This window comes from Bathycoccus prasinos, assembly GCF_002220235.1.
Source record: "Bathycoccus prasinos genomic : chromosome_5".
Taxonomy (NCBI): Eukaryota; Viridiplantae; Chlorophyta; class Mamiellophyceae; order Mamiellales; family Bathycoccaceae; genus Bathycoccus; species Bathycoccus prasinos.
In genome coordinates this window covers 820,475-845,352 of record NC_024004.1, presented here as the reverse complement: position 1 = coordinate 845,352, position 24,878 = coordinate 820,475, and the positions used below count along the sequence as shown (strand labels likewise).

General features: G+C 49.1%; 12 protein-coding genes across 12 annotated transcripts; 6 read left to right on the top strand and 6 right to left on the bottom strand.

Annotated features, from left to right (window-relative positions):
* Positions 1-255: 255 nt before the first annotated feature.
* Positions 256-1,950, top strand: Bathy05g04360 (RNA-binding protein NOB1; the record flags this gene model as incomplete). Its single annotated transcript, XM_007513201.1, has 1 exon — positions 256-1,950. The coding sequence occupies one exon, from the start codon at positions 256-258 to the stop codon at positions 1,948-1,950; it is 1,695 nt and encodes a 564-aa protein (XP_007513263.1).
* Positions 1,951-2,264: 314 nt separating this feature from the next.
* On the bottom strand, positions 2,265-2,432 carry Bathy05g04350 (predicted protein; the record flags this gene model as incomplete). Its single annotated transcript, XM_007513056.1, has 1 exon — positions 2,265-2,432. The coding sequence occupies one exon, from the start codon at positions 2,430-2,432 to the stop codon at positions 2,265-2,267; it is 168 nt and encodes a 55-aa protein (XP_007513118.1).
* A 217-nt stretch (positions 2,433-2,649) lies between these two features.
* On the top strand, positions 2,650-5,370 carry Bathy05g04340 (predicted protein; the record flags this gene model as incomplete). The annotated part of the gene is made up of 1 exon (XM_007513291.1): positions 2,650-5,370. The coding sequence occupies one exon, from the start codon at positions 2,650-2,652 to the stop codon at positions 5,368-5,370; it is 2,721 nt and encodes a 906-aa protein (XP_007513353.1).
* Positions 5,371-5,442: 72 nt separating this feature from the next.
* On the top strand, positions 5,443-7,119 carry Bathy05g04330 (predicted protein; the record flags this gene model as incomplete). The annotated part of the gene is made up of 1 exon (XM_007512854.1): positions 5,443-7,119. The coding sequence occupies one exon, from the start codon at positions 5,443-5,445 to the stop codon at positions 7,117-7,119; it is 1,677 nt and encodes a 558-aa protein (XP_007512916.1).
* A 261-nt stretch (positions 7,120-7,380) lies between these two features.
* Bathy05g04320 (conserved hypothetical protein) lies at positions 7,381-8,363 on the top strand (the record flags this gene model as incomplete). The annotated part of the gene is made up of 2 exons (XM_007512926.1): positions 7,381-7,551; positions 7,734-8,363. 2 exons carry the CDS (start codon positions 7,381-7,383, stop codon positions 8,361-8,363), a joined length of 801 nt encoding a protein of 266 aa, XP_007512988.1.
* A 264-nt stretch (positions 8,364-8,627) lies between these two features.
* On the bottom strand, positions 8,628-10,091 carry Bathy05g04310 (predicted protein; the record flags this gene model as incomplete). Its single annotated transcript, XM_007513081.1, has 1 exon — positions 8,628-10,091. One exon carries the CDS (start codon positions 10,089-10,091, stop codon positions 8,628-8,630), a length of 1,464 nt encoding a protein of 487 aa, XP_007513143.1.
* A 127-nt stretch (positions 10,092-10,218) lies between these two features.
* Bathy05g04300 (unknown protein) lies at positions 10,219-11,505 on the bottom strand (the record flags this gene model as incomplete). The annotated part of the gene is made up of 1 exon (XM_007513239.1): positions 10,219-11,505. One exon carries the CDS (start codon positions 11,503-11,505, stop codon positions 10,219-10,221), a length of 1,287 nt encoding a protein of 428 aa, XP_007513301.1.
* Positions 11,506-11,739: 234 nt separating this feature from the next.
* On the bottom strand, positions 11,740-13,908 carry Bathy05g04290 (threonine synthase; the record flags this gene model as incomplete). Its single annotated transcript, XM_007513022.1, has 1 exon — positions 11,740-13,908. The coding sequence occupies one exon, from the start codon at positions 13,906-13,908 to the stop codon at positions 11,740-11,742; it is 2,169 nt and encodes a 722-aa protein (XP_007513084.1).
* Positions 13,909-14,124: 216 nt separating this feature from the next.
* On the bottom strand, positions 14,125-17,313 carry Bathy05g04280 (predicted protein; the record flags this gene model as incomplete). The annotated part of the gene is made up of 1 exon (XM_007512938.1): positions 14,125-17,313. The coding sequence occupies one exon, from the start codon at positions 17,311-17,313 to the stop codon at positions 14,125-14,127; it is 3,189 nt and encodes a 1,062-aa protein (XP_007513000.1).
* Positions 17,314-17,728: 415 nt separating this feature from the next.
* Positions 17,729-19,072, top strand: Bathy05g04270 (predicted protein; the record flags this gene model as incomplete). The annotated part of the gene is made up of 2 exons (XM_007513061.1): positions 17,729-17,872; positions 18,095-19,072. The coding sequence occupies 2 exons, from the start codon at positions 17,729-17,731 to the stop codon at positions 19,070-19,072; spliced, it is 1,122 nt and encodes a 373-aa protein (XP_007513123.1).
* Positions 19,073-19,200: 128 nt separating this feature from the next.
* On the bottom strand, positions 19,201-21,123 carry Bathy05g04260 (WD repeat pf20, putative; the record flags this gene model as incomplete). The annotated part of the gene is made up of 1 exon (XM_007512808.1): positions 19,201-21,123. The coding sequence occupies one exon, from the start codon at positions 21,121-21,123 to the stop codon at positions 19,201-19,203; it is 1,923 nt and encodes a 640-aa protein (XP_007512870.1).
* Positions 21,124-22,043: 920 nt separating this feature from the next.
* Bathy05g04250 (predicted protein) lies at positions 22,044-24,776 on the top strand (the record flags this gene model as incomplete). Its single annotated transcript, XM_007512944.1, has 1 exon — positions 22,044-24,776. The coding sequence occupies one exon, from the start codon at positions 22,044-22,046 to the stop codon at positions 24,774-24,776; it is 2,733 nt and encodes a 910-aa protein (XP_007513006.1).
* Positions 24,777-24,878: the final 102 nt, after the last annotated feature.

Sequence of the window (24,878 nt, the reverse complement as noted above, 5' to 3'; positions counted from 1 at the left end):
AGAAAAACAACAACAACAACGGCGAGAACGGATTCGCACAATTTCAATTGCACGTGTCAGAGAGAGATATAGTAAGAGTTTTAATTCAGATGCGTTGTTTCGTTCGTAAGTGTTGTTTGTTCGTTTTTCTCTCACGTTTTTTCTCGGCCGCCGCCACAAAAAACTCTTCACTTCAACACAGCGCTCGTCGGTGCGCGAATACTCACACTAAGCATCATCCGAAAAAAGCCCGTACAGCAGTAGCGCGTAATAATAATGTCCACCTCCCCGTGGGTCGCTCTCGCGGCGAAGCGAGAGGACCCGAACGCCGCTCTCAAACGTTTCGACGCAGAAACGTTTCGTCCGCCACCTCGAAATCTCCCGAACGAAACCATCTGCGTCGTCGACGCGAACGCCATCGTGAAAGGACAAAACTTGAGCAATTTGTCCTCAAAAAGCACCAAAGTGGAGGGGGGAGAATTGCTATTCAAAGAGTTGGTGACGACGTCGGCAGTTCTCAAGGAAATTAAAGACGAACACGCGCGAATGAGGCTGCAAAACGACCCGAATTGGCAGCGGTTGCGCGTCTCGGAAGCGGACGAGGAGACGGTGTCGCTCGTGAAACGGTTCGCGCGATTGACGGGGGACATTGGGCAGTTATCGGAACCAGATGTTAACGTCATCGCGTTAGCGTTAAAGTTAGAGAGAGAGAAGTGCGATGGGGATTTGAGTCACATTCGGACGGTTCCGCCGCCGGCGAGGAAATATCGACGCAAAGCGAGCAAGACGGGCGCGAAGCCGCTTCCGGGATGGGATTTCGTGAGCAACGCGGAGGATTGGAAAGAATTGGACGAGATGAACGCGGAGATGGAACGGATGGAGAAAAAGTTAGTGGTTGGGGAGGACGTCTCCGAACGGTTCTCGAAGATTGCGTTGGAGAAGGAGAAATTGTTGCAGAGAGGGTTGGAGGCGAAGAGTTTAGTGAAAGACGACGGGGACGAGAAAGAACGAGAAGAAGAAAAAGAAGCGGCGTACGAAGAAGGCGCGAACGACAAGGACGACGACGAGTGGGAACCTGCGATTTCTAGAACCACGCGAGTTAGAAGAATGAAACGAGAACAAAGAAACAGAGAGCGCGAGGATGAAATAGAAAAAGAACGAGAACAAATAATAGCCGCAGAGATGCAACAACAACAAGAAGAAAAAGAAGAAGAAGAAGGAGATGAAGGCGTGGACGAAAACGCCGGCGTCTCCTTTTTTCAATCCGAACCGGGAGAGATTCCAGACACTGACGAAGACGACGACGATGAAGAAGAAGAAGAAGGAAACGACGACGACGCGCTCAGTCAATACACGGAGAAAACGCAAATCTTGACCGAGGAGCAACAAAAGCACGAACAAAAACGGCAAAAATCTCTCGTTTCCGTCGTCACCGCCGATTACGCCATGCAAAACGTCATCTTACAACTCGGTTTGAAACTGTTCACCCCAGACGGCATGCGCGTGAAAGAAGTCAGACGATGGGTCTTGCGTTGCCACGCGTGCGAAACCGTCACTGCCAACACGCAACGCGTCTTCTGCCCAAAGTGCGGCAACAACGCCTTGGAACGGGTTGAAAAATTCACCGGCTCGGACGGCGCCGAACACTACGGCGTCCGAAACAAACACGTCTTGAAAGGCACGAAATATTCAATCCCGATGCCTAAATCCGGCCGAACGGGTAAAAAGATGGAACCCATCCTCCGCGAAGATCAACTCATCGGACGTAAAATCACCAAAAAAGAGCGCGAATTGAACAACATCTCCAAGAAAACCGAAGACGTGTTCAACTGCGAGTTTAGCGAGGATAAATACGGCGAATACAAACACGTCGGCGACGCGCAAAAGACGATCATAAGCATCGGCGGCGGGAACGTCAAGAAGAATCCAAACGAAAGGAAACACGTCGCCACGAATAGAAGACGCAAGTAGTAGTTTTAGTAGTAGTAATACGAGTATAATACTAATAGAGTATTATGAGTGCAGTTTCGCTGAAAAGAAGATGTCTCTCGTCTCGCTCTCTTTTCTCGCAAACAAAGTCTATTTTCACACATAAGGGGGGCTTTATCCCTTCCATCATTCTCTTTCTTTTAATAACAATAACGAAGAATACGCGCGAAACAACGCGTAGTATTAGTAGTACAACTGTAGTGTTTTATTCGATCACAACCTCTCTCTATTTTCAACAACGCCTTCTCTGCCACGCACCACGCGCGCATAATACTACCACGAATAGAAAAGAGAGATCATTTGGATGATTTCTTGTCGTAATAGCTTTGAATTTCCTTTCGTCTTTCCCAGTGCGAATACTTCCAAACCGCCCCGGCGACTAAACCTAAGGACATCCCGATGACGGCTTCTTTCACGAGGTAGACTTTTTGCGCCACGCCGTGGTACACCGTGGGGCCTGCCATTTTATACGCGTGATATCTCAAACACCGACGAATAAAATCTGATGAAATTGGATCTCCTTCTTTTTCTAATGAGAGACAAAAACCTCGCTGCCTTTTAGGGTTTAAGACCCTAAATGACTCAACGAAATTTTTTTAAAATTCTCTTCTTCTCTCGCTTGTTGGGAAAAAACAACGAAGACGGCATTTTATATCACACAAAGCACACACACACACAAGGATGAGGAACACTCGCACTGCTACTATTCAATCGATCGACCCCTCGTCGGTGCACAGAATATGTTCCGGCCAAGTCATCTTGGACATTTCCTCGTGTGCGAAAGAACTCATCGAGAACAGCGCAGACGCCGGGGCGACGAACGTGGAAATTCGAATGCGAGAGTTTGGATTGGAATCCGTCGAGGTGAGCGATAACGGTTCCGGAGTTGCGAGAGAGGACGTGAAGATGTTGACGATGAAATACGCGACGTCGAAACTGAGAACGTTTACGGATTTAGAGGATGGGGTGGATACGTTTGGGTTTCGAGGCGAAGCGTTGTCGTCCTTGTGTGGGACGTGCGAGCGATTGATAATCACCACGAGAACTTCGAGCGACGAGGAAGGCTTGAAGGTGACGTTTGATAAAAACGGCGACGTCGAGACGGAGGAGATTTGCGCGCGGTCGGTTGGAACGACCGTGAGAGTTGAGAAGTTATTTCATCCCTTACCGGTGAGACGGAAACAGTTTGAACGAAACAAAGCGAAAGAGTACGCGAAGTTGTTGCGGGTTTTACAAGGCTACGCGTTGGCCTCGGAAACGAGCGGGTGTCGATTCGTCGCCACGCACCAGCAAGGTAAAAACGGCGCCAGGCAAACGGTGTTGCAATGTCGAGCGTCTGTTTCAAATGGTGGTGGTGGTGGTTTCCGCGATCGCGTGGCGTCGGTTTTCGGCGCGAGAACGGCGGAGAGCGTGTTTGAAATCGACATCGGTTTAGAGCGAGAGAAGAGCGCGGATGAAATTTTAGAAGAAGAAGTAAAAGAAGAAGAAGAGGATGTAGAGGATGTAGATAACGACGACGACGATCGTTTCGGACGATGTACAGGGTGGGTCTCTTTGCCCGGTCTCGAAAATAAGAAAACCTCCGCGCGAGCCTCGGCAGATCGGCAATTCTTTTACGTCAACGGACGCCCGGTAGATTATCCGAAAATCGCGAAAACTCTGAACGAAACGTTTCGCGCGTACAACGCGACTACGACGAACGCAAATTATCCGTCCTGCGCATTGAATTTTGAAGTGCCGAAACATCTCGTGGACGTGAACGTCTCTCCTGATAAGAGAACGGTCATGTTTACGAACGAACACGACATATTGATGTACTTTAGGAACGGGATCAAGAAAGCGTTCGAACGCGCGGTTGGCGGGAACGGAGAAAGAGGGTCGGCGGATGGTCTCGTGAGGAATTTTAGAGCAACCGGGGTGGACCTGTCGCAGCTGCCGATGACGCCCGCAGACGCGTTGATTGATGGCCCGATGAAGGGTGCGATGATGATTGATACCGATGAGTTTGAAGTGATTGACGACAGCGATGGAGAACAAGGAAAAGAAGGTATCGCTTGCGCGTTACCCATGCCGCCGATCCAAGTCAAAGAGGAGAAGCCGATGCGAGTTTCCGCCGACGCTTCGACGCAACAACAACAACAGCAGCAGCAAACAGATTTGCAAGCCTTTGGTTTCACTCGAGAAGCTATACCTGCCACGCAAAGGAGAAACACAGCCGTTATCGATAAGATTGCGGCCGAAATCGCCGCGGTTGAAAACACGGAGACCAAGTTTCAATCGTTACCGGAGACATACAAGGAACGCGCGGTGATGTTACCGTCGGATTCGGAAAACGACGAAGACGAAATTATGGATGCAGATTTCGACCCATTCGCGATGAAAGCGACGATGGCGGGTAAAATTTCGTCGAAGAAGCGCAAAGTAATCGATGATCTAAACGCGACGACCGAAGCGGAGGAGAATGAAATAATTGAAAACGACGCAGACGGCGAGAAAGAAAATAACTTTGAGCATCGAAACGCTCAACAGCAACGACAACAACAGCAAACGCTTAAAGAAGTCGAGTTTAATATCGATGTCGTTCGCGTAAAGAGGTTGAAACGAGCGAAAAGAGAGAAACGTTTAGCGCTCGAAAGGGAGAAAAAAGCCTCCGCGGATGCCGAGTTGCTGAAAGAAGCTTCTTTACACAACCAAGATAACGCGGCGGCAACCAACGCGCTCATCCGGCGGTTCGATAAATCCGAGTTTGCCAACGTTCGCGTCGTCGGACAGTTCAATCTCGGCTTCATCATTGTCGTTCGCGACAATACCGATATATTCATCGTCGATCAACACGCCAGCGACGAGATTTACAATTTCGAGCGACTACAAAAAACGACGACGTTGAACAAGCAACCGTTGATTCAACCGCAACGGTTGGAACTGTCACCGGCGGAGGAACAGATCGCGAGATCGAACGAAAAGACGTTCTTAATGAACGGGTTTGGGTTTTGTGACGTTGCAACATCTCCTCCCAACTTTCCGGGCGATGAATCCTCCTCCTCTCGCTTGGCGCTCGCCGCGGTCCCGTTTAGCAAAGACACCGTCTTCGACGCCTCGGACGTCCACGAACTCGTCGCAATGCTCGACGAGGGAGAATACGCCGTCCCAGTTCGTTCTCAACTTTCCGTCGGTTTATTAAAAAACTCCGCCGCCGATGCCGGCGGTAGTACTAAAACCGTCCTCCGTCCGAGTAAAGTCCGAAACATGCTCGCCATGAGAGCCTGTCGGTCGTCGATCATGATCGGCCAGCCTTTGAGTCGACGCAGGATGAAGAAAATCTTGCAAAACTTATCCGCGTTGGAGAGGCCGTGGAACTGTCCTCACGGAAGGCCAACCATGCGACACGGCTGTCGATTGTAATATTAATATTATAATATTTAGCTATTTTTAGGGGATTTCGACACCCACGCACAAAACAAAACTTCAGAAGAAATGAAGTGGCCACCCGCGCTTATAATCCCATCTGCTTTGGAAGACTCTCAACAGTTCATCGATGGTACTCCCGAATCATTCATATGCGCGATAACGCTGAGAGTTATGAAAGAGCCAGCTTTGTCGGTGAAATCTGGGCGAACGTACGAGCGAGAAGCGCTTCAGGAATGGGTGGAAAAAAGAGGGACGGACCCGTTAAATCCATCCGCGCGAATGGATGTCGACGATATCGCGCCGAACTTTGCGATTCGAGATTTGATCGAGCAGCACGTGAAAGACGCCGCGCTGCGTTTCCTCGTGATGAATGAGAGCAATGTTGGAAGTAAAAATAGTAATGATAATACTATTGATACTAATATTGACAATAATAATAATGGTAGTAGTAATAGTGTTCGTGAACGAGATGATGACGATGATGACATCAGAGAAAGATTTCTGTTTCCAAGACGCCGCGTGGTTGCCATCGCGCCGGAGTTCAAAGTGACGAGCGTCGAGTTTCCAGATCCGGCAAAGAACGAGCCGAGAGGAAAGTTTTTCCGATTCAAGATGGTCGATTTAACAAACGTCGTCGGCGAGTGGGCGTGCGAAGATGCGGAAGCGTATAAGACGCAGGAAATAAAAGGCGGTTCTGGAGCGTCGTTCGTAGCGAGAAGGAACGGGACAGAAGATGGAAACAAAGCCATTTGCGTTTGGGGCGGTCCAAAGGGCGAAGGGGTTGGGTGTTGGAACCCGGCTGGATACGCCAAAGAGAACGATTGGGAAGTTGGAGATACGGTGACGTTGTTGAATTACAGCGAATCGCACGCCATGCCACCTCTTACTTTTCCTCTCAGTATCTCTGAGTATAAAACGCACTCGCAAACTGGGTGGAACTTGCCCGGGGAAATGATTCGATTTGGAAACGCAGGTTTAGTCGGTCACTGGTGGAAAGAACTCGACGTGGAGTTTGTACTCGACAAATCCAACGTCGGAATTCGAGTTTGTGGCGTACACACGGACGCGCTTTACGAGAGCTTATGTTTTAACGTCAAAGCGCTTCGCTCGGACGGCCAGTGGCACGACGTTCCTTTGAGTTGTGATAAAGTCGCGTGGGGACGCGCTTTCGCGCAGCCGATTGACGACGCGAGGTCTATTCGAGTCACGTGGCCGGACACAGATCTGCATAAACTTCCCGGCTCGACGTACAGATCCGGAGGCGGGCTTCACGCAAATATTGTCGGGTGTTCGACGAGTATAGACGTCCTTTCCGTTTCAGAAAACGGGTTGCAATTCCATTTCGATACGGATGCGATGGCGGCTGCGTTTGGCGGAGATAAAGATTGGCCCGGAACGTACGTCTGCCACGCGCTTCGTACAGGTGTAACAGGTCCCGTTACATTCGAAAAGTCTTCTTCTTCTTCTTCTTCTTCTTCCAAGAAAGGCGTGCGCTTTTTGTTCGCGAAGATGAAAACGAGCGACGACGTAAACGACGACGAAAGCGACCCGCTCGGCGTGGGAAGCTTCGTGGAAAAGGACGCAAACGATTGGCGCGTCGGCGATATCCTACTTCTCGAAAAAAAAATCGCGAAAGGCGAAGAAGACCAAGTGCCGCAGAAAGGATCCGACGCGTGGCTCGAGATTAACTTTCCAGAACCGAAAAAGAAGACGACGAAAATGGAGGAATATCCCACCGTATGATGAAAATATTATTAGTCATTTGCTGCGTTTGTAAAATACTGTGCTGTAAAATACTGTCAGCGTATGCATATGCCACACGTAGTACTATTCTCGCTCGCTTTCGTTCAATTTAAAATACCCTAAACAACAAGACGCCGAATTTGGTTCAACAAACACCTCTCAAGCCGCATTGTAATCGCTCTGTTTGATTACACGACACAACAGCTCTACGCGGCAACACCAACACAAACGACAAAGAATATAAGACAAAGACCTGAGATCATGTCCAAAGAAAAGAAAGAGAAGAAAGAGAAGAAAGAAAAGAAAGAGAAGAAAGACTCTGAATCTCCCACGGGATCTCCCTCGAAAGAAAAGAAAGAAAAGAAAGAGAAGAAAAGGAAAGAGCCGGAACCTGCGACCATCGAGAATACTAAGGAGGAGGACACGAAGAAGGTACGCAGTATTCGTTGTTTTATGTCGCGCTCGTCGACGTCTTTTCTCTCTCTCTCTTGACGCGAGAGTGATTAAAACGAGAGAGAGATTAGATTGATTTCGTGAGAAAGAGGCGCCGCCGCCACCCTCCTTTTCCCCTGTTTTACCAAACTAACACCAAAAATTTTCTTATTATTACGCAGGACGAGGAAGATGACGATGGCGATTTCAAAGTGCACAAAAAGTCGGACAAGCAAATAGTCGGCGGGAAAGTCTTGGACACGTTCGAAGACGAAACGCTATCCTGCCGAGACTGCGCGGAAGACTTTGTGTTTACCTCTGGCGAGCAAGAGTTTTACGCTTCGAAAGGGTGGGAAAACAAGCCAACGAGATGCGAGGCGTGCAAAACGGCGAAGAAAGCGAGGTTTGGAGAAGATAAGCCGAAGTGTTACGCGTACGAAAGAGGCGAGTGCACCAGAGGAGAGAATTGCAGGTTTTCGCACGGGTCTGAACCGACGTACGGGGGCGGCGGCGGCGGCGCTCCGGTGTGCTACGCGCATCAAAGAGGCGAGTGCACCAGAGGCGATTCGTGCAAGTTCTCGCACGAAGAAGGCGGAGGTGGCGGTTCCCGACCGCCGTCGAGAGGTGGCGGTGGCGGTGGCGGCGGTGGTGGCGTCTGCTTTGCGTTTTTGAAGGGTGAGTGCACGAGAGGCGATTCGTGTCGATTTGCTCACGATAAAAACGCCGCCCCGCCGAAAGCTTCCGGCACGTGTTACGCGTTCCAAGAAGGGAGGTGCGATCGAGGCGACGCGTGTCGATTTCAGCACAATTAATGCACTGCGTGAAAACAGTGTTTGTGTGTGAGTGTGTGTGTGTGTGTGTGAAGGAGAGAGAGAGAGAGAGAGAGAGAGAAAGAAAGAGAAAGAAAGAGATACGAAGAAGCGCGTAAGAGCAAGCATCGTATCGTGAGTTACTATATATAAAAACCATATTATAATATCAATATTATTACAAGTCTTGAGTTGAGGAAAAAATACGGGTACTTTCGTTCGTTCGTTTCTTTTCCATCATTCGCTCGCTAATGCTTTCGACTCTCTTCAATCGTCTACGTCCATCTTGTCATCGCCGTCGTCCTTCTCTTCTTCTTCTTCTTCGGAGTCCTCGTCGTCCGGCTCGTAATGCGTCCCTTCCGGTAAAGGGTAAACGAACGCCTTCTCCGCTGTTGCGGCATCTCTTTGTCTCTTTTCTAAACTATCCGGCTCTTTCGCCGCGTCGTTGACCATATCCGCGTCGTCGTCGTCGTCCTCCTCCTCTTCCTTCTTCTTCGCAACCGCTCCCGCGCCGTGTGTGTCTGTCAAATCTATGCCTCGTCGCCACGCGTCGTACACGCCTTTGAAATGTTCCAACGCGTACCCTTCTGGATTGCCGTACCGAGCGGATTTCCAACCGTCGTCTGCTTTTTTGGATGGATTCACGTTCCGTTTACAATGAATCGCCCACGCCGACGGACTCGTGTACACTCTCCGATCGCAGCTGCCCACTTTGCACCCGCAAATAATCTCCCCTTCCTCGGTCAAATCTCCAGTATACACGTTCCCTAAATACACGACAAACATCTTCTTCTTCCCATTTAACAGAAATCCAAGCTTTGTCAGCGTCGCTAAATTCACCGCCACTTTCACCGGTCTCCCGAACGCCGCCATGTGCGCGTCTGCGTTTATCTGTCCTCTCTGCATGGCGTTCATCGCCCTGCTCCCTCGGTTCACAAAGCTCAACTCGTCCGCTCTCCTCGCTCGATCTCCCGCGACAATCCCGCTGGTATAATTCGGATCTTCCTTCTTCCTCCTCGCGGTTAACTCGTCGTGTCTTTTCTTCCATCGTTTCTTCGATTCAATCAACCACTTTCCTTTATCGCGTTTCCAGAGTTGCAACATGGCGTCCGCCTGCGGTTGCCGGTCTAAAACGATTTGCATCGTCGCCCAGTCTCGGCCGACGTCCACTTCGTTCGTCTCGTCTTCCGATTCTTCTTGCTCGTCTTCGTCGTCATCTTCGTCTTCGTCTTCATCGTCCTCGTTTTTTTGCGCATCGTCCCCTTTCGTCGTCGTCGTCTTCTCGCCGCCTTGTTCTCCTCCTCCTCCTCCTCCTCCTCCTCTCGAAGGATCGGAATTCAAATTTAACGTTGTTTTCCGGTCCGCCTCGGCTGCGTTTAAGAATATGTCCTCCTCTTTTTCCTCCTCCAAAATGTCGTCCTCGGCAAAAGCCTTCTTCTTTCCTTCTTCGTTTTCTTCGTTTTGCTGCTTCGTCGTCGTCGTCAAAGTCGAGCATCCGATGCGCAGAACTTTCCCGGTGTACCCGGAGACGGAGACGAGCGATTTGATTCGTGTCGTTGGAGTATTTTTGTTGTCGTTGGAGGACATTTCCATCGTTTGTATCATCTCACTCTCTTTCCTAGCGTCGAGGGATGATGCAAAAGTCTTCGTCCTCTTTGTCTTTGTCTTTGTCTTTGTCTCCTGCGCGTGTAAAGGTACAACAGAAAAGGACCGTTGTTTGATGTGAGGCATTCGACCCCCAAGAAGGAAAGGTGGAAAACGTCAAAAACGCTCGAAAAATGGCGCATAAAAAACGAAGGAAAGCTCTACTAAAGCAGAAGCGGGTATTGGTGATAGTAGTCTATTAGTAGTATTCGTATTACTCTTCGAGTAGTCGTTGCACTAAATCGGCTTTCAAACCATCCACGGGCAAACCTTTCGCGGTTAACATTTCTTTGAGTTCTTTCACGGTTCGTTTGCTCAAAGAAGTCGTCGTTTCTTTGTCGTCATTTTTTTGTTTCGACGATTGGCCGCTCGGTCCCGGTGGCGGATGGGGTTCGACGGAAGCGCTTTTGGAGCGGCGCGTTGAGCGTCGTGGTTGTTCTTCTGGCGCGGGAGATGGAGATTTCGACGATCGAGCGGCGCCGCGCTTTCTCGGCGCTCTAGCCGCCGCCTCTACTGCTGTTACTGCTGCTTCTGCCCGTGCTGGTGGCGGGACGTCTATCTCTTTCTCCTCTGGTATCGTCTCCGGGATGTTTTTTGGCTTTTCTTTCTCCTCTCCCGCCGCTTTTTCGGGTTTCTTCGCCGGCTCGCTCATCGTCCACGGCGCCAAATCTTTCGCGTGTATCCCCGGCGATACCGAGCGTTGTCTCGTAAATCCTCTGCTCCCGATTTCAGGAATTTTCGGCCCGTCCGCTCTGTTTCTATTCGTATTCAAGTTCACCGACGGTCTCGTCCACGTCTTGGCCGCTTTTTGTTTCGAAGACGGCACGTACGGCGCCGCTTTCATCGTCATCTCCCCGGGCGGCGGCACGAACTTCTCCTTCCGCTCTCCTTCTTCTTTCACCTCTCCGTCTTCTTCTCCGTCGTCGTTGTTCGCATCATCACGCTCTTCGATGTTTGCTCTCATTTTCTTCGGCGGTGGCGGCACAAACGACGTATTCTTCTTCTGTTCCTTTTCTCTCGTCCACTCGTTCGTCGTCGTCGCCATCCGTTCTCGATCCATCGGTCCCTCGTATTCTCTGATCCCTCTCCCTCTGTCGTCGCGGTGAGTATTCGACGGTGGTGGCCTTTGAAACCGTCTCGGCGCCGGTCGTTGTACTCCTCGTCGTTCCCAACCCCGATCATCACCATCGTTATTCTCCTCCTTTGTCTTCTTCTTCATGAAATCCGCCGCGCGTTCGCTCGCGCGTTCATACAGTCGAATTTTTTTCAGCAAATCTTTCCTTCTCTGGAGGAGCTTTTTGTCCTTCATCTTTGTCACGTCGTCGTCGTTTCTCTTCGTCTTCTTCGTCTTCTTTCGTCGTCTTCTTTCTTCGGAAGAGGAGGAGGAGGAGGACGAATACGAGGAGGACGAAGATCCTCCCGTTTCTTCGCTCTCCGAAGACGACGAAGAGGATTCAGAGGAGGAAGATTCATCATCTCGCCGCCGTTTTCTTTTTGCCATTTTCGTTGTGCTCTTTCTGCTGTGTTGTTGGTGTCACTTTCGCGTCTCGTCGTCTCGCTCTTCGAAAGAACGCGTTTTGACGCACAGAGTGAGAGAGAAATCGCGTTTTATGCCGGTGTTTTGTGTGGTTTATGCGCGTGAATGAGAAGACTATTAGTGGGGTACTCTTAGTAGGGAACTCGAGACAAAATTTCCCTCATTTTTTTTACTCTCCTACTACAACTGCATATAGTATTACCGAGCGACATCGAACGCGGGATTCTGCGGCCTGGCTTTCCCTATTCTTTCCCTGATGTACACTTTTGGTTCGATCAACAACGTTTCACTCTTTTCGTTTTTCCCGCGTTTTTGTCTTTGTTTCTTTTCCTCTTTTCTCTTCTCGAGAAGAGATTCAATCTCTTTCTTTTTCTCTTCGACAAACGCGTTGGCTTTTTTACCGAATGCGTCGACGAAGGGTATGTCGTTTTTGCGGTTCGGGTCGCGGAGGACGAGGTGGAAGGAGACACAGGCGGCGAGGATGGAGAGACGGCGCGTCCATCTCGTCCATTTTAGTTGTTCCAGTTCCAGTTGTTGTTTGGTTTTGGATTTCGGTTTCTTCTTCTTGGACGTGACTTCTTCTTCGTCGTCTTCGTCTTCTTCATCCGCGCGAGCGCTACTATTCGCGGGGGCGGCGGCAGCATTTTTCGCGGACGGCGGTGTCGTCGAGGAACGAATTTGACCCATTTGGCTACTACTAGTTGGGTTTTGGTCGTCTTGTTGGTTGCTCACCGAAAACGATGGAATGGCGGGTTCGTTGCCTCTCAAATACTTCTCGTGTAGAACTCCCGCCGCTCTCTCTTTGGTCAAATTGACGTACCTGCCTCGTCTGGCTCGAGACGTCGCATCGATATCGGTTCGTAAAGCAATCTCTAAATTCTCCAAGTTCGTCTCTCGTTTGCGCTGGAAAGACATTTTCGCATCTTCGAGGGTTTTGTGTTTTGCCATTTTCGGAACATCCTCCGTCTCGAGAGCTGTTTGAACCGCGTCTATGAATTTGCCCGGATGCGCCGTCGCCAGAACGACGAGAGCATTTTCACCGTCGTGGTTGTTCAAACCCATCGATTGCGCTGCATGTAAAGCTACTGCCGTGTGCGGACATGCCAAGTATTTGTGCACGTCCAAGTTATATTTCATGCTCTCAAAAGTGTCGTAATCCGACACCTCCGCGGTCAAAAATGTCTCTCTGAAATTTCTCAAAACTTTCTTCGGCAACGTCGCGTGTCCGTAAAATTCGTACGTATCTTGAATCCTCCGTAAAATTTCGGTATCACCTTCCGCGCAATAATATACAACTCGCCACAAGTTATATGGCATCACGCAATCCATCGCCGACGCGACTGTCTTCTCTGCTTTGCTCTTTTTTACAATCTCACCAGTCATCGCAATCTCGTGCGCAGCTCCGTTCGCGTTGGTCGCTAAAACCACTTCCGTCATGGGCAAACCCATCTCTCGAGCTAGCTGAGCGGTGAATGCGTGTCCCATCGCCCCAGTCGGCACCACGCACGTCATCGTGTGGTTCTCAATCTCCTCCTCTGTCGTCTTCCCGTGCATGGTTCTAAAATAACACCAAAAAAAATGAGGCAGTTGCGCTAAAATCCTCAAAATGTTACAGCTATTCAACGACGTGATCCCGTTCCTTTGCACAAACTCCTCGTCCGCAAAGATCTTCGAGCACACGTCGTCGATATCGTCGCACCCTCTTTCGCACTCTTTCACTTCAATCGCGTTCACATTGTCACCTCTCTTCGTCGTCATCTGCCTTTCCTGCGCTTTCGAAATCTTCCCGCTCGGGTACAGACACCAACAATCAATGCGATTGTTCCCGAACTTTTCAATCGCATCCAGCGTTGCCGGCCCGGTATCTCCCGTCGTCGCTACGATCACGTTCGCGCGTTCGTGTTTTTTGCTCAAAAAAAACTCAATCATCTGCACCGCGAACGCGAGCGAAATATCTTTCACCGAAAGCGTCGGTCCGTGGAATAACTCCGCCACGTGAATTTGCACTTTCGTTTCGGAAGATTTTTTACTCTTTTTACTCTTCTTCTTCTCATCGTCATCATCATCACTATCTTCGTCTAAAACGACCAAAGGCACCACGATATCGCTCTCCTCGAACCCTTTGTAACACTTCTTCACGATCGACCGTAACTTCTCTTTCGGAACGTCCGTTTCGGTGATGAATAAGCGCAGAATCTCGAACGCTAAATCTTCAAATCCTAAACCGCGAAGGCGTTTCAGTTGCGCGCGATTGAGTTTCGGAATCATCTGCGGGACGAACAAACCTTGGTCGTTCGGGAGATTCAATAAGGAGGCGGCGTGTAAGGAACACTTATGAGTGCCGCCTCGGGTGGAGACGTACCGCATTCTTTATTTATTTATTCTTAGTACGTGTTGTTGTGAGTATTTATTCGCGTTGTTTGTTATTGTTGTTGTGTCGCATTTGAAAATGAGGGAGAGAATCTTTAATAAAACGCAGTAGTACGATCGATGATGTTTAAAAGCAACACGCGTAATGCATCTAATAAAATGGAATAATATGTTCACTAATTGTTGTTCTTCTTCTTCTTCTTATTACTGGTATCAATTACCGGGTGGAGGCGGTGGCGGTGGAGGTCTTCGTAACGCCGCGAATCGATTACCGCCGGGCGCGTATCCTCCTCCGGGAGGCGGTTGTTGATAGTATCCGGCGGCGGCGCCTCCCGTACCCGGCGGTGGTGGTGGTGGTTGAGCGTACGCCAGGTTTGGTGGTATTTGCTGGTAGTATTGCGGGGGAGGTTGCTGATACGCGCCGTGTTGTTGCGGTGGCATCATGACGCCTCCTCGTTGTTGCATCTGCAAAGACTGCATGAGGATGCGTTTACCGGCGTCGTTCAAACCGGCGGAGTTCCCGTTCGTTCTTACGACGTTCACGCGCAAACGAGAATCTTCGATGAAGAGTTTTGGTGGTGGTGGCACGTCGCTCTGGTCTAATATAGGTTTCGGTAACACCGTACCTTCCAACAACCTCGGCGGCACTTTCGTCGTGCCTAATCGATACCGAGCGCAAACAACCCTATTCTCGTTGATATTCTCTTCGCGCATCATCGGCGACTCGATCTGTTTCGGGCAACAATCGCCGTCCAAGGTTTTCAAAGGGAGCACTTCACCACACGCGCCGTCGGCATCAGCAGCGGGGATTTTCAGCGCACATTTTTCGCGAATATCCTCGTCGTCAATTTTCGACGCGACGTTGGCGATTTTCAACATGCACTTGGAAATTGAAAGTTGTTCGTGCGCGTATAAGAGCTCGATGTTGATCGTGTTTCGGTTCGCTTCTTCCGGCGTTAACGTGCAATCCAAATTTCGTGTTTCCGTGAGTAAACGGTCGGCATCGATCCACGGTAACAGTGCCACTGCTTGCCATGCGAAGCGTTTGCCGTTCATGTCCAAATCAAAATGTTTCGGGTAGAAATCGATGATTGGACTGTCCTCATCCGTCATCAACGGGTAAAACGCCGGAGGTAACGCGTGCGCGGAAGCCGCAGGTAACACGCCCATCAACTGATCGAACGGTTTGAAAGGTTTTCCAAGCTCGAATTCTGTGGAGATGAGTTCTAAATCCACCATATCCGTCGCGAACGGCGCGTAATGGTACGGATAAAACCAACCCCAAGAGCAACACCCCTCGTAATAGTACTTACAGACCCACAGTAAACCTCTTATGAACTCTTCCACCATGCCTCGAACAACTTTTCGTCGCGAGTTTAAATCGTGCGACCCCATCTTCGCGTCGTAATACCGTTCTTTCCATCCAATTTCCCCTAATCGAATGTTATCCGCTTCCATCTCGTCCTCGCGATCGTTCTTCTTCTCCAACAGCTCGTCCAATTGTTTCAAAAACACCGCTTTTTCCATCGCGTCGCCTTTTTTCAACCGAGGGATTTCCGACGGTTTCGGACATCCGCATCGAAAACACGATTTGCGCGTTTTTTGCATGTCGCCGCAACCGGACGGACACCGCCAATCTCCTGGCCTCGCGTCCGCACCGGTTGCTTGGACAAACTCAAACGGCACGTCGTCGTCGGTTTCGATGGATTCAAATCCAGAATCTTCGCCTTCCTGTTTGACTTCTTCTTTCTTGATTTCGTTGAACAAATCGCTCGCGTTTTTGACTCTGTTCTTGGTCTCGTCTTTCTCTTCTTCTTCTTCTTCTTTAACTTTGGTTGTACTTTTCGCTTTCTTCTTCCCTTTGTCATTGATCTCTTCTTCTTCTTCTTCTTCTTTTTGTTCTTTCGCTAACGCTTTTTCAGATTCCAACGCGACTTTCTTTCCCAACAACTTCGCTTTCAACGCGGCCGCGGCGGAAACATTCGCCTCGGCGTCTCTCCCAATGGGTTTCACCTCGGCAAATTGAGCTGATTTACGTTTCACACCTTTCGTGTTTGCCGCGATATACGCCGGCGCGCGATCGGACGCGTTTATCGATCCACCCAAAGCACTTTTACCAACCAAACTGCCTTGATTGTTCTTCTTATAAAACTGTCTGGACATGTCTTTCTCGCGTTTCCTTCTCGAACGCATCTGCGCCTCGCGTTTCGCTCTCTTTTGGAAAATCTGTTCCTCGAATTGCGCCACGGCTCGCACGAATTGTCCGACCCGGCGTAAATTCGGCGTTCCGTCTTCGACTAAATGTCCGCCTAAATTCCCCAACTCCTGCTTATAAATGGTCATCAATAAATCAATCGCGCCTTCTCGAATTTCCAACGTCGGCGAATGAGGTAAAAAATCGTTCCCGACGAAGAAGCACATAAAGACGAAATCGTCGAATAACCGTTCGCGGTCGATGGTAAACGTCTGCGGTAAAACGTGCGGACTCAAGTCTAACGCCAAATATTCCCGTAATATGGTCACCGATAATAATTGAAACGGTTTCCTCGCGATTGCAATTTGCTTCGCGTTTTTATCGATCGCACCAGCGCCCCCGTTTTGCGCCGATTCGTTTGGTTTCTGTTGAAAGACAACTTCGCGTAAAATATGAAAATGCGGTTCGTGCGTCGCTAAAGCCAACATAATTAAATCGGCGTCTAAACCGTACACCACGTGTCGCGTGTTTGGGTCGTACCCGCCGCCATTCGCACACGCTCTCTGTTGCCGAATGTAATGCATCGCTTTGTGCTCGCCTTCTCCCGGAACGCTCGCGTCGCTCACGATAACTTTGATGTTTTTCCACCCTTTATCTGTATTTTGTTTCTTTCGCACGTAAAATTTTAACGCTTCGGCTAATCGTCCCATAAACGGCGTCCCCGGAGTAATCACGTTGGAATCAAAAACGCCGCTTTCAATTTTCGGCGGTACCTCGATCCCGTCTCTTCTTAATTTCTCTCTCAACTTTTCCTCTTCGATTTTCTTCTCCTCGGCTTCTTGCGCCGCTCGAAATCTCCGACTTCTCTGTTGATTCATCTTCGCTCTCGGCGCGACGCCGTCGATGGCCATGTATAAAACCTTCCTCGGTCGAATCATGAGAAACAATCTCTCGATGTACTCGAAAATGTTCAAAAACACTTCCTCCTCCGTCGTCGGTGGCGGTCGGTCCTCCGGGTGAAAACACGGGTGGATGATCCCGTTCATGTCGAGATACAGATTGTCAAACTCCTGCCCGTTCGGGTTCGATTTCGAGGAATCCACGAACACTTTATTCCCGTTGATATCCACGACTTCATCTTCTACGACGTCGGCGATGATTTTCGGGTATTTCACCGAGAGCCATCGGTAAAACGCCGGGACACCCATTCTTACTCTTTCTTTATTCCTTTAAAATACTTTCGATAAAACAGAAGAGAAACACCCAACCCGGCGGCTGATGAATGTCTCAGGAATCGAATTTCCAATCGGTCTCTCTCTATCTCTTAATAATAAGACTTTTCAACGCACCAAAAACAAACACACACAAAAACACCAACAAACGCTCTCTCTCTCTCTCTTCTTCTCTCTCTCTCTCTCGAACAGAAGAGAGCGAAAAACAAAGAAGAAGAGACAACGAGTAGTGAGTAGATGTAATCGATGATTTTTGTGCTGTCACTTGGTTGTTTTTTTTTCTTTTGAAAAATTTTTGCAAATAAATTGTTTAGGGTATTAAAACCTAATTGTGTACGTGAAAGACACGAGGAGAAAATTTTCTGCACTCGTCACAAGAGAGAGAAGAGAGATGAAAGACGTGGATTCAGCCAACGACGAGAAGGAAACAAAGACGACGAGCGGTGCGAGCGCGAGTAAATCAAACTTCGACTCCGTCGTCGTCCACCCGTTAGTTTTGCTCTCCGTGGTCGATCACTTTAAAAGAGTCGACGAGGTAATGCACAACGTCGCTTGTTTTTTTTCTCTTCTGTTTTTTCCCACTTTTTGCGATCTGATTTTGATGATGATGATGTGATGATGATGATGTCAATCTCTCTCTCTTCATCTCTCTCTGTGTGTGTGTGTGTGTTCTCTCAAGCGCGATGTTTTTATCGATGTTTTTTCTCTCTTTTTCCTTTTAAATGTATTGACGCACACTAACATCATTATCAATCAGGGCGACGAGGACGACGACCAAGAAGACGAGGACGAGGACGATTCGAACCAACAGGCGAAACGACGCGTCGTCGGCGTCTTACTCGGTTCCGTGGCGAACGACCGTTTGGACATCACGTCGTCGTTCGCGGTACCTTTCGAGGAGGACCCGTCGGATGCGTCGATTTGGTTTTTCGATCACGCGTACGCGGAACAAATGTACCGAATGCACTCGAGAATACACGCGAAGGAGAAAGTGGTCGGATGGTATTCCACCGGGCCGAAAATCCGGGAGAATGATTTAGACATCGGGGAGTTGTTTGAGAAATATTGCGCGGATCCGGTGTTGGTTATCGTGAACTTATCGCCGACGGCGGACGACGCGCCGACGAATGCGTACAGGGCGGTGTTGGACGTGAAGGAAGACGGAACGATGACGCAGAAAGCGCAGAAGACGCACGAGCACGTGCCGTGTACGATTGAGGCGAGCGACCCGGAGGCGATTGGCGTTGAGCATTTGTTGAGAGACGTGAAGGACGCGACGGTGAGCACGCTGAGCACGCAAGTGAAAGAGAAAGCCAGAGCGTTGAGAGGATTGGAAACGAGATTAAAAGAGATTAAGAAATACATGGAGTTGGTGTTGAGCGATCAGTTACCGGTGAACCAGGAGATATTGGGAGAGTTACAAAACGCGTTCAACGGGTTACCGAATTTGAATTTAGAGAGTTACGTCAAGGCGTTCGCGGTGGAAACGAACGACGCGCAGTTGGTAATTTATTTAGGCGCGCTCATAAGAACCGTGGTCGCGTTGCACGATTTAATTAATAACAAGATGGAACAGAAAGAACGCGAACGGGTGAGCGACATGCACGATGCGGAGGATACCGTCGACGGCGGCGTTGGCGCTGATGAAGACGCGATGAAGAAGAAGAAGGAAGAAGAGGAGAAAGAGAGTAACGACAAAGAGAACGATAAGAGCGTATCGAACAAGAAGAAGTAAAAAATTTAGACAGAGAGAGAGAGAGAAGAGAAGTAAGAAAATCTACTAATAATAGCAAGAGTAGAATCAACCAACAGCGTTTGTGTATATAATACATATATATTCTATAATAGCCGATTTGATGTGAATTAAAATGATACTCTGTACGCCGCGGACGTCTCGTCGCGGATGATTACGGTGGTATCGTTTATAAAATCTACGCTCGAAATATCCGGCGAACATTCGGTCTTAATCTCGCACAGGAGAAAGGAGTTCTCTTCTAGTGATTCCTTCGGCATCGAATAACAGCAATCGAATATTTTGAAGACGTTGGAGTGTTTGTACGTTACCGCGACGAAGGATTCATTCGGCGAAAGCGCTATGCCTTTTACCGCCGGTGTTTTCGCGGCTTCGAGAGGCGTCGTCGTGGAGTTTGTCTCGCCGTTGTTGCCGGTACCCTTGATAAAGACGCAGTACGTAGACTCAGAATCTAACTTCGGCGGCGCCGGCTGCAGCAGCGATTCTTCTGCGGTATCGCATGTCGTAGATGGTGCTAAAGATACCGATGGTAACGCTACTAAAGGCGAATGCGGGAAAAAAAAAATCCGTTTCGCGAGCGTCAAATCGAACAAGGATACGCAGCCTCGAGCGTCGCCGCACAGCAATATTTTACCCGTGTTTACAAAGCTGATAAAGGTAACTCGACTCGTACATATCTCTTGCGTAGACACGGCATAATTCTCAAAAGATGCGATAACTTCTCCCGTGTTCGTGTCGAGCATTCTCCATCCACCGCTCTCGTCGCCGTACGCGATGCACTTTTTCGATGGGTGTAGAGCAGATGCGAAACGTTGGTCTTTGTCTGATTTCGGTAGACGAATGAGTCTCGTATGCGTAACGTTTACCACTCGTGGTTTTTCCCGGCGTTGTTCCGTTCGGGACTGCGATAATAACGTCTGCATATGCTTCCGCTCTTTCTTCTTCTCTTCTTCTTTCGTTGCTTCAAACATGTCCGTTTGCCTCGCGCGCCCTGCGTGGTCAAACGCCTCTCGTCGCGTATTTTCTCCAACCTCCTCTTGCGAGACGACGCGCGTTTTCGCCGCGTGTTTCTTCTGTCGTTTTTTGAACTTTTTCAGCAAAAGAGCGGACGAAGGTGCCGCATACGATGTTTCTTTTCGTTCCTTTTCTTCTTCTTCTTCTTCCTCTCTTTCTTCTTCTTCTTTCGCTACTTTGTGTTCTATGGCTTTCACCCGCGTGGCCACTTTACTCGTCGGCTTTGCCTTTGCCTTTGCTTTCTCCTCTTCCTCCTCTTTCTTCGTCTTCTTCTTCTTCGTCTGCGCATCTTTCAACTCTTCCAACTCTTGCTCCAATCCTTTAACTCTTTTCATCAGCTTATTTCTCTCGATCGTCAACATCGTTCTATCTTTCATCGCAACCCCGTACTTGGCGTTCAAATCTTCAATCGCCGGCGCGAACACTTCCTCCGCTTCCTTCTTCAAGCGCTTGATGGTTTTCATTTGCTCGCGTTTTTCTTGCTCTAAACGAAGGCGGTGCGTCTTGTGCGTTTGTATTTCTCTCCTGAGTCGCTCGCAGAGTAAGAGCGCGTCTTGGTTGGTTTTCGTGGCGTTGGCGAGGGAGGTGAATTGCGTTTGTCTCTGTATTTTTTGGTCTTCGTTCTCTTTGTGAATACCTAATTCAACGAAAGGCGTTGGAGCATCGTCGACCGGCACCTTTCGCGGAACTTCTTCCGACACTCGAGGGGAGAATTCAGTCGGATCCTCTTCTACTTCTTGCTCTGACTTTCTCCTCTTTTTCTTCTTTTTCTTCTTCTCACTGTTGTTCACATCCTCTACCTTCTCCTCGGTCAACTCTAGACTCGGCGACGCTTCGCTTCCTCCGTTTTGCCGGTCTTCCTCCCCAAGACACAACACTTCCTTCCGCCTCTCATCTTCGTCGTCGGAGTCGGTCCCTTCGACGCTCACGACTTCAACTTTGGCGTACACGAACCCGTCGTCTGAAACCGCGTCGTTTTCGTCGTCTGAATCGTCGTCTTTACCTTCATTCGCGGTCATGCGATGTTTCTGTTTTGTGTCTAAAAATAGAGGAAAAAAGTGGTTAAAAATCAAAATTTTCGTTCGTTGGAAATTCCGTTTAACACGGGCGGTGTTCTGTCGCTTCGTTGTTCGATCGATTTTCGTTCGCTCTGCTTTCCGACTCAGTAAATAATGTACTTTTAATCATTTTGAACATCAGATTAAGACGTTTGACACATTTTTTAACATCATCGTCGGAAAACTTCGCGCGAAGGAGAGAAGGACGTAGCAGCGCGCTTCGCGTATTTTTTTGTATCTCTCTCTCTTTTTCCCGGGGCAAAGGGTTTTCTCCTCTCTCGCGCGCTTGGTCTCTTCGGCTCAGAAATTCAAGTAATCATAGCAAAGCGCGGGTTGTTTGGTACCCGAGATTGTCAGAGATCCCCTTGGAAGAAAATTGTTTTTAATCATCATCGCCGAACGCGCACCGAGAGAGAAAGAGGGAACCTCCACCCGCTCTCTCATCAAATCGTTCTCCTTCTCAAGAGTGAATTCAGAGATACAAAAAAAAGTGAACCGCGCGTGTTCTTTTTCGGCTCAGCGCAGTTTTTATCATCACGAGATACAACTCTCAAAGTGAATGCTATTTTCTTACTCATCATCGCCGATTTGTTCGTTTTACGCGCGCGCGCCTTGCTCCCCGAAAGAGAATACGTTCGAGAGAAAGAAAGAAAGAAAGAAAGAAAGAAAGAAAGAAAGATCAGAAGTCAAAGAAGAAGATAAAAATGAGGAACCGTTTTCGCTGAAAATAAGAAAAAAAGAGCAGACACGAGAGAGTTTTTGACGGCGCTAAAAGTCTTCAAATTCTTTACATCCTTTGAGTATCACTTTACGAATAAGACACACACACACACGCAACAGGGCGTTTAAAAAGAAGAAAAAGTCAAAGAAGAACGCGTGAGATGGGTTTGAACAAGAGAGGGAGAAAAGAAGACGAAGGGGAATCGTCGAGCAGTAATTATTCGTCGTCTGATGATGATGAGAATGCTGATGAGAATAAGAATAAGACGACGACGAATGTTGAAGAATTCGGATTCGAACGCGTGGAAAAGCTCACCGGCCGAAGATTGAAACAAGAGAAACTGAACAAGAAAAAGCAGAAATCCGGCGGGTTTGAAAGCATGGATTTGCCTCCGGACATCTTTCGAGCGATTAAGCGCAAAGGCTATCGATTGCCGACACCTATTCAGAGGAAAGCGATTCCGGTGATAAGCACCGGCGTGGACGTGGTGGCGATGGCGAGGACCGGGAGCGGGAAGACGGCGGCGTTTGTGGTACCAGTTTTAGCGGCGTTGCAGAAGCACTCGCTGAGGAACGGCGCGAGAGCGTTGATTCTCGCGCCGACGAGGGAGTTGGCGTTGCAAACCTTCGCGGTGACGAGAGATATGGCAAAGTTTACCGATTTACGGTTGTGCGCTTTAGTCGGCGGCGATAGCATGGAGATGCAGTTTGAGGATTTGGCGAATAATCCGGACGTGATTGTGGCTACGCCGGGGAGAGTGTTGCACCACACGAACGAGATTGAAAGTTTCAGCTTACGATTGGTGGAAAAAGTTGTTTTAGATGAAGCCGATCGGTTGTTAGAGATGGGTTTTCAGGAGCAACTTTCGGAGATTATGAAAAAAGTGAGTCAATCGAGACAGACGTTGTTGTTTTCCGCGACGTTGCCGAGCGCGCTGGCGGAGTTTGTGAAAGTCGGGTTGAGAGAACCGCGAGTTATACGTCTCGATTCGGAGATGAAAATATCTGAAGATTTGCGATTGACGTTCGCGCTCGTGCGCAAAGAGGAGAAAATAGCAGCCTTATTGAGAATCTTACAAACGGTCGTTGAAAACGAAAAATCTCAAACAGTGGTCTTTGCGAGCACTCGACATCACGTGGAGCACTTGGAAACGCTGCTGAAAAAAGAGGGCCACTCGTGCGTGTCCATATTCGGGGCGATGGATTTCGCGGCGAGAAAAATCGCTCTGGCGACGTTCAAATCGGGTAAGGCGAACGTGATGGTCGTCACCGACGTCGCGGCGAGAGGTATCGACGTGCCTTTGTTAGATAACGTGATTAATTACGATTTTCCAGCGAACGCGAAATTGTTCGTACACAGAGTCGGTCGCGTTGCCAGAGCTGGGAGGAAAGGTATCGCGCACTCGATATTGGTAAAAGAAGAGTTAGGGTACGTCGTCGATTTACACTTGTTCTTGGGTAGAAAAATCAAACCGGCGGATATTGTGCCACCACAAAACGAAGAAGAAGCGGAAAAACGAGCGAGAGAAGGCGACGCAAACGAAGAGTCTGTCGTGGGGACGTTCCCAATCGGTTCCTTAGATTTACTCGCCGACCGCGTCCGGGAATTGCACGAAACGCACATCGAGCTGGAAGCGTTGCAGAAAACCACCGTGAACGCGTACAAAGCGTACCAAAAGACGAGAATTCCAGCAAGTTCGGAATCCGTTGCTCGCGCGAAACCACTCATTGAATGTGGGCCACACCCGTTGTTCTGCGCCGCCATCTTTCGAAAAGCGTCCAACGCCGGAGGAACGGCGAACACGACCACATACAAAAACGCTAAAGAGTTGGCCGAACTCATGCGCGGGATGAAAAATTACCGCCCGCACGCGACCGTCTTAGAAGCCGAGTTTGCTTCCGCTGGGAAAATCGGAAAGAACTGGAAAAGTTCGGTATCGGTGAACGCGATGAGTGAGAAACGAAAAGCGCACGCAAAGTTTATCGAGATGCGGAATAACGGGGAAGAAAAGACGAAGAAATTGAGACCTTTAGGGGATGATGAGAACCCGATTGTCGCCGGAAATACTCACGCGGATGATGACGCTGATGATGATGATGATGATGGCAGCGATGACGATTCGGATAACGACGAAGGCAACGACGACGACGAAGACGACGAACGAGTAAACGGTGTCGACATTGGAGCAGGAGGAGGAGGAGGTTCTGGAGGTAAGAAGAAGCTGAAAACGCTAGTCTCTCAAGACGCCTTCTCACGAGGTAAATTTCGCGACGACGAGTTCTTCATGGACGTCGTTCCTCGCAAAATCAATCACAAAGAGCTTGGATTGAGCACGAAAGAAGGTTGCACGATGGACGATTTAGATGAAATGACCATGGACATTGTCGCCGAAGACGGCGCGTCCATGCGCAAACAAAAGAAACTTGTCAGCGTTTGGGACAAGAAGAAGAAAAATTACGTCCAAGTCGACGCGAATGAAATCGGCAAGAACGGAAAGAGGATTAAAAACGAAAGCGGGAAAGTAGTTTCGAAAGATACGCTCGGAAAGACGTATAAGAAGTGGCAATCGAAAACGAACAGATACGTTTCGCAAGTTGGTGAGGTTGAAGACGAGAAAACGCGCGCGAGATACGATAAGAAGAAGAGAGCCGGTGCGTCCGAAGGCGGCGGCATGAGCCGGTTCAAGCGACATTTTCACACGAAAGGTACGGATGGTGGCGGAAATGGTTCAGGAAACAACGCGCCGAGCGAGCTCAGAAACGCGGACCAGATTCGAAAAGGAAGAAAAGAAGACATCCGGAAGAAAAAGAGCGGTCGAGGTGGAGGAAGATCGGGAGGAAGAGGTGGAGGAAGATCAGGAGGAAGAGGTGGACGCGGCAAAGGACGTAAATAGTAGCGATAATAGCAGTAGATGTAGTAGGCAAACCGCGCTTTATTTAGTGATTATTTGTATGAGTAGTCTTCATATACATGTGCTACTGTAAGAAAAGTTAAT